The sequence below is a fragment of the Ctenopharyngodon idella genome, chromosome 24 (genome assembly GCF_019924925.1).
Source record: "Ctenopharyngodon idella isolate HZGC_01 chromosome 24, HZGC01, whole genome shotgun sequence".
NCBI lineage: Eukaryota > Metazoa > Chordata > Actinopteri > Cypriniformes > Xenocyprididae > Ctenopharyngodon > Ctenopharyngodon idella.
The window spans coordinates 10,819,123-10,833,905 of NC_067243.1; the positions used below are offsets into that span (position 1 = coordinate 10,819,123).

A 14,783-nucleotide genomic window follows, 5' to 3' on the forward strand; every position below is an offset into this window, starting at 1 on the left:
TGGTTATTAGGGTGATAACTCCTTCGGTCATTGTAGGTGGAAGTACTTCTAAATCAAAACTTTCTTCAAATACTTTTAGTAAGAAAGAGGATAAGTTATCAGCAAACATCTTGTATAACTCAGAGGTTAAACCATCACAGCCGGGACTTTTATTATTTTTTAGACTTTTAATAGCCTGCATAATTTCTGATAGGGATATATCGTTATCACAAGCTTCTCTGTCCTCTAGAGAAATAACTTTATTTTGATTAATAGATTCAAAAAAGGATTTGGCTGAATTATCACAATATCTTGATGTATATAAGTTACTATAGAATTTGGAGCAAAAAGAACTTATGTCCATAGGATTGTCGAGAACTTTATCATTTGTACGCAGACGATCAATAGAAGCATTCACAGCATTGGATCTTTCCAACCTAAAAAAATAGGCTGAATTCTGCTCTCCTTCTTCCAGCCATTTTTTTCTTGATCTAACATAGGCTTCTTTAGCTTTGGATCTATACATGTCGTCTAATTTATTTTGTATTTTGGAATATTCAATACTTTGAATATCTGTCAATGGTTCCTTAAATGATAAAGCAGAAAGTTGTGAAAAAAACTTTTTTGCTTCGCTATATCACTTCCAAATTTTCTTAAGAATTTACCTAATTCATATTTTAAAAGCTCCCAATTACGTCCATAATTATTTTGTGATTTAGCCCTTTCCCAGTAAATTTGGATTAGTTCAATAATCTGTTGCTTGACCTTTTAATATTTAAGAAGGGAGTTATTTAATTTCCAGAGCAATGGTTTGGAGGTAGGAATTGCTATAGTTTGCAATAAATTAACTACCATATAAATAGCATTGTGGTCAGTCAGTGGGCTGTTGCTAATATTAATAGAGATATTATTACTACTTAATGTTTTAGAAATCAACCAATAATCAAGTCTTTATCACCTTGAATGGTCTTTGTTACTCCAGGTGTACTGTATTACATCCGGATACATTTCTCTCCAGATGTCAACTAAGTCAAATTTATCCATAAATGCTACAAGATTTGAATTTGGAGAAACTGCTTTCCTTGGAGGGTACCTACCTAGCATGTTATTCATTGTTATGTTAAAATCACCTCCTAAAATCAGAAAGGCAGTAGGATATTTACGTAATGCATATAAGAGTTTTTGATCTAGCGTGTTAAAGAAATCACAGTTTTCTGCAACAGAGTTGTATCCATAAATGTTGACAATAATTAAAATAAAATGATTGATGACAATTATCATTAGTAAGAAGTGTCCTGAAGGATCAATACTGGTTTCCAGAATATTAAAATTATACCTCATTATCCCTACTCCAGCAGAATGTTCTGACCCATGTGATAACCAAATTTCATTGCCCCACTGTGACCTCCAAAATTTGGTATCTTTAGGTGTAGAGTGACTTTCCTGGAAAAAAAAAACAGAAATCTACTTTGTGCCTCTTAGAAAACAAAAATAAAGCCTTCCCATTGTCCAAATATGTCATGGATTTTTTAAATAATGTAAATCTTTCATGGGTTTTCTACTACATATTTCAGTAAGAGACATCATTAAGCAAAACAAGTCTTAATACTAGGGGTTGTCTTTAAGTAATGTTGTTTACCAAGTCATAAGTAAATGAGAAAACTGACTGAAAGTTAATTATTGCATTTGTATATTTAAATTCTTTAAAATCTAAAAAAGTGTATATAATTTTTTTTTTTTTTTTTCAGAATCTGAAGAAAACATGTAAACAACTTGAATGAAAGTAATGTGTTCAGACTGTCATTAATGTTAGGCTGTACGGCAGTCGAGACGTGTTGAAGACGACGCACGCAAAAAGACAAAAGATTCGTCTGGAGTTATATATCATCAATACATGACGCGTTCAGTGATGTGAGCTGCATTTACATGCCGGATAGAAATGGTGGCTAGCAAGAAAAGCATTTATTGTTTTCTTTTCTTGAAGAGAAAATGGAAAAACCAAGATATGTGTATGCAGCAAGTGGTGGTTTGTTGTTGTGTCATTAATTGCTTCATCAGGTGCACTCCTATTGGTCAAAAATTCTAACACTGACAGAATTTCATTGGAGGTAAAATTTGATCACAATGGTCATTAATTGTGGTGGATCCAAAATGGTCAATATTCATATTCATGCATTTTATTCATATTTCATGTTAATCATTTATGGCTTATGATTTATCAATATTACTTTTGATTTCATATATTCATGTACTCCTACTCCATATATTAATCCTCATCATATTTTCAAGTATTTACTCTTTATTGTACTCCTTTATGGTTATTATTCTTTTATATTTTAGAGTATGTATGTATATTCAATTGTTCTTCAAGGTGTTCCATGGTGACAGGTCACGTTGATACGTTTGTGCTTAGATACTGGACGCCAGCCAAGTACTGCAGAAGCGATGTTTTCGGAATTAGTTGCTCATTTGAACTCGATGTACCTTTTGTATCAAAATATGTCCATTTCTATTTCTGCTCACATGTGATAATGTAAGATCTGCAAAATTCCCTTAAGGGGGTCAAAACATCCCCTATATCTATTTTCATCTATTTTTTTGACACTTGACCAGTCTATGACATAATGGATAAATTCATTTGACATTTTCTGATTAGAACAAAACATAAGTTTGAGTGGGATGTAAGTTTTCCTATGCTTATGGTATAAAATGGACATTGATAGTTTAGCTTTTCCTTTGCTTTTTTTCCTTTGCTTCTCTTTGCTCTTCTGCTTCTTCTCTTCTATCTCTCATTTCATTCTGCAAATGTCTTAATTTTGTTCTTTCTTTCTGTATATTCTGATCTTCATCTATTAGATACAATACTCTGGATTTTACAATACTCTAGATTTTGTTATTAACTATTAATTAATTAATTTGTGTGTCTCTATAATTTCTAATTAATAAATTTGTTATTCCTTATTCAAATTGAATCTCTGACATAATCATTGCTGGACGGCCTGGATCTCATTTTCTCAAGTTTTTGCATCAATTGGCTGTTGGTGAACATGTGGCGATCAGAGTCTTCAGATTTAGGCCCAGGACCAAAGGAATCTTTTTTGTGTCCCGGTGTATCCCCCTGTTTTTGATTCAGTCTTTGTCTGATCTTGTGTATGTAACTGTGTATCATAGTTTTATTTCACATTACCCTGCAAAGTGTTATTTTGTGCTTGATTTAATTGGAAAGAACTGCTTGCAATTAGATCCAGCTCTTTTATTTTCATCCTTGCTGCAACGACTGCTTTTTTTTTCTTCAATAATCACTAAAACATTTTATGAGTTGAAAAACAAATAACTGTATTTGTAATATCTGTAACATCTTTTCATTCATATAAAGCATGGCACCTATTTTTCTCTTCTGTTTCTTCTCTGTTTTTATTCATGATGTTTTACACTTATTAATCTCAGTTAAAGTTATAATTACTCACACTCATGTTACAAACCTGAATCTTTTTTTTTAAAGACATTTCTTCTATTTTTTTTCTTTTTCTAAATCATTAGGATGCTGAAAAATTATTTAAAGTTTATTGAAGTTCTGTGATCTTTTACTATATATTAATAGATTAATGGACATTTTGGACAGGATGATTTTTATATACAAATATTGAACAGGATGATTGTAAACATTTTTATACATAACATATTTAAATGTTTCCCAGAATACAAAATACGTATATTTTTTTTCCCCTGACAACCAGATATACTCAATGTTCGTCTTCATTCCCTACTAAACAGAACTTACACTGACACCTGGTGGTGTGGATGCAGCATCACCAAACATTTTCAGCTATCAACTAACATCATCCCGCTTCATGTAAAATAAATCATCTTTTATTAGGTTACTGATATGAAGGGAGTCTTCACTTCACTGTGAGTGAACATGGTTTAAACATTTTTCAGAAGTATTATTCATTGTGTAAAACCAAACATTTCATTGTTTATGAATATTTTGACTCAGCAGTCAGTAGCATTAATTGATTTTTTTTAAAATCTCTATTATTTACTTAATCACTGAGTATCTTTCTAAAGCAACTTAAATAGAGCAACAAAATGATCAAGTAGTCTTTGATATTTGTTTCTCTTTTTCTCTATGTGGATTTTTGAAAACATTTCCTGTTTCAGACTATACATAAGTTTAGTATAGCAAGAAACATCCCAAGTCAGATGTTTCTTCCTCCACAACTATGCCGCTGCTCTGCTGTAACATAATAAATGAGATTTTACAGGAAATAAAACTTGCAAGTTGCTTGACTTGTTACAAACCTCCTTCCTGGCCTCATTCACTGACTGTGGCTGTAGAGAAATACAACTTTTCACCAGCTTGAGAATGGCATGACATTTTTTTTTTGTTTTTCTGTGTGTGCTGTCATTCCCCACAGCTGTTTTTACAGGTAGGATTTGCCTTTAATCAGGTACTACAAGTTTACCTGTGTGTACAAGTGTACCCAAGTGTAAACAGTTACAGTCAGCATGTTAATATCCCACAAAAAAAAAAAAAAAAAATTACTGCTTCAGTTTTGTTGTGGGATCTCAACATGCTGACTAACTGAAAATGACTTTATTACTGTTTCTCACAGGTTGTCACTGCTTGCAGTTCCTTGTAACTTGTATTAAAAGTGAGGCACCACTTCTTGAATTTAGTCTTATATATGTTTGATGACATCCCAGTTGGATATTATAGATTCAGACGAGAATCTACATTCCAAGAGGAAATACTACAAATGAAGACGAGGAGGTTGATCACATAAATTATAACGTAAGGGAATTTTTGCAACAACAGGTCTCAGAAAGTAAAAAAGAGGAATGCAAGGAAAGAGGAGAGGTAAGTATCTACAGTGTTTCTCCAGTCTTCTGGTGCTGTAAGAAAAGCAATTACATTTTATGCTGCTTATGGGGTGTTTTGAGTCATGGAAAGGCACCCAAATTTAAAGGTGCAATAATGTAAGAATTTTGCAGTAAAATATCCAAAAACCACTGGGCCAGTGTTATATATTTTGTTCACTTGAGTACTTACAATATCCCAAATGTTTCCAACTATTTGTAAATCGTGAGAAAACTGCAATTTTAACCAAGGCTCCGGGACGTGTCCGGGAGTCGCCTGTCAATTGCGTCATACCCGCGTTATCCTCGGTTTCCGGTTTTACTTTGTAGAAACCATGGAAACACCAAAGACGCTTTAATATATTACATGTTTTAATAGACGACGGAACAACTGTTTTGATATATTTAGACAGAAAACTAATTATATAGCTCAACACGTTTCATTGTTTAAATCTAATTTTCTTGATTTTTTGCGAGTACCATGCTTTACCATGCCTCAGAGAAAAACACTATTTTGTCAAGTAGCTAACAGCACATGCAGCTTTATTTTTAGTAACAGTAATACAGCATTTTCAATACAATATGTTTTAAAATTAATTGCATGCCATTTATCAACACAAGCCATCCAGCATTTAATATGATTTTCTAAAACTGATCTAGCTTACTGAAGTGTGTCTCAAAGTGTCTCACAGCAGTCACCGAGCGAACGCACAGAGTAACGTTATAACATCATTTTCAACATCATTTTCAATTTTCAACAATTCTCATTTGGTTAACTGTATAAATGTATTCTTAATCCATGGTTTGGGTCTCATCTCGTGCGCTTTCTTTTCCACGCGCAGCCGCATAGTAAACTCTCCTGAGGTAAATAAAGGAAAATAAAAAATGACAGAGCTGCTTTTCAACACTTTTACTTTGTCATGCCTATTCATACAATAAAATATGCAAATGTAACACTCATCGCCATAACCATTCAAACTTTCGTTCGTAGGCCTATAAGAACAACAAAAATTATGAATACTCAAAATGCACACGTAAATTCCTCCATCACAGAGCCATTAAAAAACTCTTTCAGCGGCTCTGCTCCATCGTAGTTCTGACTGGTGACGCGGTGCGCAATGACAGTTAGGTGATTTTACCTCTCTACCTCCTGTGAAGTGATGTATTGATGTTCCCCTGTTCCCTATGCCGTTCAGTGCCATTAGAACTGAACATGTTCGCTCCCTTCGGATTGGAATCTCACTTAAGATGGCGAAATACCCTGTGAAGTCCACTTCGCAGTCCACTTACGGTCGAATGGAACGCACCTTTGTTGATATAGACATTTCTATAGAATACAAAATAACATAAAACAAGGTCAAATTAGCCATAATATAAATAGAAAGGAATTTATTATATTTATAAGATTAAGAATGGGTCACACCAATCTTAATGCAACACTACATATCATGGGCAAACACAACTCTGGTTTTTGTAATGTATGTCAGGAAATAGAAACTGTACAACATGTTTCATCATAGACTGTTTTGATTAGATGTAAAAAAAAAAAAAAGAAAAAAAAAAAGAAAATTGAACAGGAAAGAATTGATCTTATAAGAGATATGCAAGCCATAGGTATTACAGATTTCACAATATACAACATTTTAAAGACAGGAATATAGTCTGGTAGAAAAATTACAGCATTAATGACGTTCTTGAGGAATAGTGACCTAAAATACAGAATATAGAAAATCTTCCGCGTTTCATCTTCGTCACACTCCAGCAGAATGAATTGAACGGGATGGCTGGAGCCGACTGGTTCACAACATTTTTGAAGAGGCGCCCCACTCTCTCCATAAGAAGGAGTTTCAATGTAACAAATGTCAATACGTTTTTTGACAACTTGTTTTCTGTCCTGGACAAACACAGATTTGCTGCACAGGATATCTGGAACATGGATGAAACAGGTGTGGTGGAAATCATCTATATGGGCACACAAGGACTGCACAGACGGAAGGGATTTTTACACTTGCCACAACTGTGACTCAGACTAGGCCTACCGAGCCCCCCACCCCCTCTCTCTCTCTGTTGTTGAGAATGTTTGAGTTCATGTTTAAACTTTTTTGAGGTGTTCTACCCAATAAATAATTTTCTTGCATTATAATTTGACAGTTTCATCCTCTTTTTTGTCATTCGTGTGAAAAAAAAGTAATCATTACTTAAAAACATGAAATGAATAGTCACAATAACATGACTGATAAATAATATTTTCTATTTTGAGTATATGATTGATTCATTATGTATATTTTAGACATGTTACAACCGTCCCTGTACACTGGGACGGTTGTAACAGTGGAGAGACTGTATTAAAATCAATTTTGCAACCTGTACATATTTCATAAAACTATTTAAATACATTGTTTCAGCAGTTGACAGATTGAAGTTTGTAATATAACAAATTGGTTATTCCAGTAAAAATGGTTTTTGATGTATTGCTAAAAATTGCTAAAAGTGTTACAACTGTCCCTGGTCTCCCCCACAGTAGGTGGCGGTATGCACCTTTCTATAGTTGGTTTGCAACCCGCCAATAAATCCTCAAAAGAAGAAGTTGTTGCTCGCGTACCTGAGCAGGTATATTTTTACAACGTATTTGAAGACTAAAAGCATGCAGTGTAAATGGATAGAATCGCTTGTCTCCGTTTTTTTATTTGCACTTTCACCTCTATCTGCGTCAGATGGTAAGTTGTTTGCGTTTTTAATTGTAATTACATTTTTAAAAACTAATCCCCCGGTTTCACGGACAAAGCTTCAGCTAGTCTCAGACTAAAATGCATGTTTGAGCTATTTTAACTTAAAGCAACTTGTACTGACATATATTAAAGTATGTCAGAGCCATTGTTTTGTTTCAAGATGTACGTCAGTAATGTTTTTGTCTAGTGAAAATTTATAAAAGCTACTTAAATGTCCTAATTGAACTAAGGCCTAATCCTGGCTTATGCTAAGCCCTGTCTGTGAAGCCGGGCCAATGTGTTTCAACGAATAAATTTAAAATTAATGCAGATTATTGCGTATCATGTCCTCCCTGACCTTAACAGTGCGTTAAAGGGATAGTTGCACATGAAGGTTTCCATAGCCTGCTAGCATGACAAAACTGAGTGTGGCTTAACTAGTTGTCATTTCAACACTATATTGGGAAAATATCCGGAATATTAGTAATTGTATTTTATTGACAAAATATTTTAGTTTTTCTAGTATTCTTTTTTTTTATTAGATCATCAGAATCCATTTTAAGCTGTCATATGGTCCTGTTACAGTGTGCCCCACCTATGGTTCATGTTGTTCACTTTCATTCTTTTGGGGCAACGTAAATAAAGAAAAAAAAAATGTATACAGTCAGTGTATTAATGAAATAAGACCACATATTTGTACTAAATGTGTGAAATTAATGTGGGAATAAAAACTCTGAACCACAAGTGAATTTACACAAACTGAGAAAGTGAAAGTTTTAGGATATGCCTCCCTACTTGTATCATTTTCATGGTGAATGAAAGTGAAAGTCATTGCCAAGATTCCAAGGCTTATATTTTAAATTGAAATAAATAATAATAAAGATTAAAAGTTTTATTGTATACAGTCTCATATATACTGTGGTTACTATTACTTCATAATAAAAATAACCAACAATAATGAATTAGTTTTTTTGTTTTGTTTTTCAGGTTCTCACATTTTGTGGTTGTTTTCAACTTACATTCAGGGAAAAACACAATTTCCTGAATTTAGTAGCACAACATCTTTGGATGACATCACAGTTGGATATTATAATTCAACGACATATATTCCAAGAGGGAATACGACGAATGAGGATGATGTGATTGATTCAGATCACATAAAGGGTATAAGTGACTACCTTTATAACTCCTTTTTGAGAAGATCTGCACTAAGGCAAGACAGACAAAATGACAGTAAGTATGTGGCTCAATAATCTATTTAAAAATGCATAAAATGCATTTCATACTGTACATATTAAATTGTTTAAATTTTGCTTTTTAGGTGAAATCTGTGATATCAGAATTAAAAGAAAACATTTTTTAAATAGTTTTGCGTAATCTTCTATTATCGTTTCTTTCTTAAAAATAACAAAAATATTAGTATGCTTATGATTTTTGAAAAGAAAAGACTTTTTGTCTGAATAATCAAAAGTCATGTTGTATAATCAACATGCAGATAAAACACAAAAACCCTTATGACACCTTTATGACTTTGATTTCCCTCACAGATCTTGAAGTTTATCAGACACTAGTTTTCTGTGAGCTGCTGGATCTTAACAAGCCTGGACAGATGATTATCAGAGATGCTGCTAGAGGCTCCACCACAGATGAGCTGCATTACTTTAACAACACGTTTACTTATAAAGATTACATGATTTTAAATATTACACAAGATGAGCTCAAACCCCACCTGGAAGAATTTAAGCAGGAAGTTGCAAATACCTTTTACCCAGTTTGTATAACAACTCTCAAGAATTACCTCAAAAAGAGAGAAGATCAAATTAATAGAAAAAGTACGTACTCAAGGGCACCTCTTAATTCCCTAAATGTGTTTTATGAAAAGATGTTCAGAGTAAATCTTCAGGATTTAAAATAAACCTAAATGTTACCCATGTATTTATACATGTAAAATGTTCTCTGAATCATCTCTTGTTTTTTTTTCTGCAGTAAAACCCCGAGTCAGACTCATTCAGAAAGCAAACTCAGATTCTGGAGGGTCTCGTGTGAGTTGTTTAGCAACAGGATTTTACCCTCGTCACATCAACCTGACCCTGTTCAGAGATGGACAGCCTGTACCTGATCATGAGATCACTGGAGGAGATCTGCTGCCCAATGGTGACGGGACGTACCAGATGAGGAAGAGTCTGGAGATCAGTGCAGACAAACACAAATACACCTGCTCTGCCACACACCTCAGTCTGGACAACAAACTGGACGTCACTTTGGGTAATGAGGTGTGAAAAAGTAAAATATACTACAGATGTAGATTCAAATGTGTTTGTAACCTTTTTAATTTGTTTCAGAATTTGATCGTGGTGTACCATTTAAATCAGTGATTCTCCCAGTGCTGATAGTTTTGGCTCTGATGTTGATGATTGGGACTGGAGCCGTCATATATAAATGCTGGAGGAGACGAGCAGGTGTGACAAGAACTGAAATGAATGGTGAATCATCCGGTGAGCCTATAGATGTGATGCTTAAGATAAATGTAAAATATATTTTAGTTTATATTATATATTTCATTGTCATGAATAATTATGCAGCATTTTTTCATGTTATACAGTGCCTTCATCAAACTGTGTTTATTCTGCTGCTCCTAGTAAGTATTGTTTTAAATGTTATTTTTGTATATTTTTAAGCAAAAGGCAATGTCTTATGGCCTAGTTTCTGTCTAAAGAGTGAAATCTTAAAGGGAACCCCTGGTGTTAAGACATGTATGGCTTAATATAACGTAAATGATGTCTCTTACTGAAATATGTAGTAGAAAACCATGAAAGATTTACATTATTTAAAAAATCCATGACATATTTGGACAATGGGGGGCGCCATTTTGTTTAGCTGCACAGTGCATTCAAAAGTGGAGAGAACAAAGACGCAGATCTTTAGGAAGTTTTATTCATCCACGTTCATCACAACTTCCCATTCTTTTCTCCTCTTATCACTAGTAAGGCAGTAAAGACTTGCATCACTTCTCTTGTTGCCCATCAACTGAAAATTACAACCAAAAGCCGCACAATGTGGCATCGTATATTATTCCGAGTTGTGTTGGGGTAAAAATAGCAGCAGGGTAGCGTCAGTAGCTCAGCGAGAGCAGCCATTTGACGTCATTGACTTAGAACGCACTGTGCAGCTAAACAAAATGGCGCCCTCCATTGTCCAAATATGTAATAGATTTTTTTAAATAACTTAAATCTTTCATGGGTTTTCTACTACATATTTCAGTAAGAGACATCATTTATGTTATATTAAGCAAAACAAGTCTTAATACCAGGGGTTCCCTTTAGGTAATGTTGTTTACCAACTCATAAGTAAACAAGAAAACTGATTGATGAAAGTTAATTGCATTTGTATATTTAAATTCTTTAAAGGAACACTCCACTTTTTTTGAAAATAGGCTCATTTTCCAACTCCCCTAGAATTAAACAGTTGAGTTTTACCGTTTTCGAATCCATTCAGCCGATCTCCGGGTCTGGCGGTACCACTTTTAGCATAGCTTAGCATAGTTCATTGAATCTGATTAGACCGTTAGCATCTTGCTCAAAAATGACCAAAGAGTTTCAATATTTTTCCTATTTAAAACTTAAAAGTTGCGATTTTCTAGGCCGATATGGCTAGGAACTATACTCTCATTCTGGCGTAATGATCAATGAACTTTGCTGCCGTACCATGGGTGCAGCAGGCGCAATGATATTATGCAGCGTCTCTCACAAATGTCTCCATGGTTGCAAGGCACGCTCCCTGTGCAAGCAGCGGGTCACAGGCGCTGCGTAATAATCATTGCGCCTGCTGCAGCCATGGTGCGGCAGCAAAGTTCATTGATCATTACGCCAGAATGAGAGTATAGTTCCTAGCCATATCGGCCTAGAAAATCGCAACTTTTAAGTTTTAAATAAGAAAATATTGAAACTCTTTGGTCATTTTTGAGCGAGATGCTAACGGTCTAATCAGATTCAATGAACTATGCTAAGCTATGCTAGACCTGGAGATCGGCTGAATGGATTCGAAAACGGTACTCAACTCAACTGTTTAACTCTAAGGGAGTTGGAAAATGAGCCTATTTTCAAAAAAAGTGGAGTGTTCCTTTAAAATCTAAAGTGTGTGTATATAATTTTATTATTTTTTTCAGAATCTGAAGAAAACATGTAAACAACTTGAATGAAAGAAATGTGTTCAGACTGTCAATGTTAGACTGTACAGCAGTCGAGACGTGTTGAAGACGGCGCACGCAAGAAGACTCGTCTGGAGTTATATATCATCAATATGTGACCCGTTCAGTGATGTGAGCTGCATTTACATGCCGGATAGAAATGGTGGCTAGCAAGAAAAAACAATCTAGTGTTAATTTTGTCTTTTCTTGAAGAGACAATGAAACAAACGAAGATATGTGTGTGCAGCAAGTGGTGGTTTGTTGTGTCATTAATTGCATCATCAGGTGCACTTCTATAGGTCAAAAATTCTAACACTGTGATCAAATTTTACCTCCAACAAAATTCTGTCAATGGTCATTAATTGGCTGTTGGTAAACATGTGGCGATCAGAGTCTTCAGATTTAGGCCCAGGACCAAAGGAATCTTTTATGATTCTCAAAATTTGTCTCAGGTGGCTAAATTGTGGCCAGAATCATACAGTGTTAACCCGGCTTTAATATGTACCACGTCTGGTCTGTGTTTTGCTTCAGTTGCACTTTGTCTTAGATGGCCTCTTGATTCTTGATGTTTTAACGTTAGTTTTTTTTTCTGGCTGCTTTAACTGCGTTTCCAAAACACGCTTGTTATAGCAAAAATTGCAAGAGAAATTCTGATCAGATACATTTGTTTATTTAATGATGGTGATTCAATCATCATGGAGTGTTCTGATTCACTGATCCTCTCCAAAGACTGAACTCTGAGTGTGTTAACTGTTAGTTTTGCATTAATTAACGGTTAGTTTTTTTACTAGGTTTTTTTTTTTTTCAACAAAACAAGCTACTAAAGTCACAAAGAAGATTTTTATTTATTGTCACCATTGTTGAGGTTCATACACTGATTCATGATGTCTGTGTGAGTCTATAAAACACTGATCAAAACTGTCTGTATAATGAATTAAAAAAAAAAAAAAAAAAAAAACTCGTAAAAAACAAACAAACTAATAATTCAAAAGAGAAATCAGACAGTTAATTTATTGCTATTTTATATCTGATTAGTACATAAATAATAAAATTTCATGATTTTTGGATTTTATTTTTTATTGTAATGTTTGTATCTCCGGGATATGTTGCCCCTTTCAGTGCGTAAATTCATTGAAAAAAGAATGCTTGTTTGGCAATGCAAATTGGCAAGCCAAATTTTTAAAACATTCATTCTCTCATAACCTAAACATTCTTTGTAAAATTCTGTTGAACAATAAGTATAATGCCTATTTATATATTACTGTATCATATTTAATACACACAATTCTAGGGCCTATAAATTATCAATATGACCAAAACTTTGCTGAAAAAATCTACATCTACAAATCTACAATGTACACAATCTACTTCATTCCTTCTGTCCTCAGACTGATAATACATACTTTTTTTCTTTAATGAAGTACGTCTTTTTTGCTCATAAATTTGTAATGATTTTTATAAAGTAAATGTAAAATAAACATTTACTGGACTGAAGCAACTCGATTAGCCTATTCATATTCATACATCATTTTTTTTAATGTAAAAAAATCTAAACATTTTAAAACTTGTTTTTCCATCTGTCAATTATCATTGAATTGCATATATGAGCAGCTTTAAATCCCAGATGTAGAAATATAATGCTCAGCTAAAAACACATGCATATACTGTGTGTGTGTATATATATATATATATATATATATATATATACATACACACACACACACACGTCTGGTTCGCTATCTTTGTGGGGACTCTCCATATATATATATGTGTGTGTGTTTGTGTACAAATCAATGATAATTGAGAAATGAACAAATAAATGTTCCCCAAAAGCCTGTTGTGTCATATTTGACATTTACATTAACATTAAAAAAAAATGTAAAAATATATGTTTTTTTAACATAAAAAATGATGCATGAATAATCTTCAGTCCAGTAAATGTTTGTCTTACTTCATAAAAATCATTAAAGATTTATGAGTAAAAAAGACTTGGAAAAAAAAGTATGAACGATCAATCAGAGGACAGAAGGCATTAAGTAGATTGTGTACAACAGATTTTTCAGCAAAGTTAGGGTTATATTGATAAATTATAGGCCCTAGAAATTCTTATTAAATATGATAGGCTAATATATTCATAAATAGGCATTATATTTATTGTTGAACAGAATTTTACAAAGAATGTTTGCTTTAAGTTATGAGAGAATAAATGTTTTTAAAAATCTGGCTATGATGTTGTAATACGCATTTAGAGGCTGACATTTTTTCGGGAATCCCGCGGGATTCCCGTGACCCGCGGGATTCCCGAAAAAATGTCACCCTCTAAATGCGTATTACAACATCATAGCCAGATTTTTTAAAACATTTATTCTGGAAACAAAATCACAATTATTCACGTGATTGGGACGGGACGGGAAAAAATATTAGCGGGAGTGGGCGGGACCGGGAATCGTAGGCTAATAATAATACACAAATATAGTTTATATAAATAATTTTAATTTTGAACTCAGTTCTAGTTGCCCTGTCTTTTTATGCTCTTCTGGTTGCTTTGGTGTGGGTAGAGATAAGTACCGAAACCTGGTATTAAATGGACCCCGTGGCTAAATTATGGTGTATCGATAAGCTCTGACATTAACGGGTCTGCTATCGGTACTGGAGAAATTATGAAGAAAATACACATGCGTTTATTATTGCTATATAGACATTATCTTGCTAATTCTATCTCGCCAGAGTCGCCAGCTGTTTCTATATGCAGTAATATTAGGACATTTGTCTATGACGCATTTTTGCTATTCCCAATCCAGAAGAGAGATCGCGCTCACGCAGAGAAGCTACAGCGCGCGCACAACATTAAAGCCCCGTTTAATTGTGACGATGGAGGAGAGAACTAAACATTCAAACGTCTGCTTACACTTTAGGCCTGTGATATTAAGCTAATTTTATTTTTGATTTTGATTTTGGCTTCCAAGGATCATCAAAAAGAAGATGTTTGTGGTAAAACTGTTAAACTAGTCACATTTCGTCTAGCACAACTTCCTTCCCTCACAGCTGTG

The 14,783-nt window shown here is 33.9% G+C and overlaps 1 protein-coding gene across 29 annotated transcripts in view; it reads left to right on the forward strand.

The window, feature by feature from the left end:
• LOC127507786 (major histocompatibility complex class I-related gene protein-like) overlaps positions 1-12,805 on the forward strand; it is a 60,891-nt gene extending 48,086 nt beyond the window's left edge. For 12 of the 29 annotated variants that reach the window (XR_007928433.1, XR_007928441.1, XM_051885119.1 and 9 more), the window contains one exon: positions 1,728-4,645. Coding sequence is in view for 19 of the 29 variants with exons in the window: in XM_051885119.1 (XP_051741079.1) it covers positions 1,728-1,747 (20 nt within the window). In the remaining 10 variants the exon portion in view is untranslated. Of the gene's footprint in view, positions 1-1,727; positions 4,646-9,094; positions 9,380-9,533; positions 9,813-9,889; positions 10,043-10,149; positions 10,186-11,712 lie in introns of those variants that run through there. The other 17 variants (XR_007928438.1, XR_007928443.1, XM_051885120.1 and 14 more) reach the window with 7 other exon arrangements.
• The last annotated feature ends 1,978 nt before the right edge of the window (positions 12,806-14,783 follow it).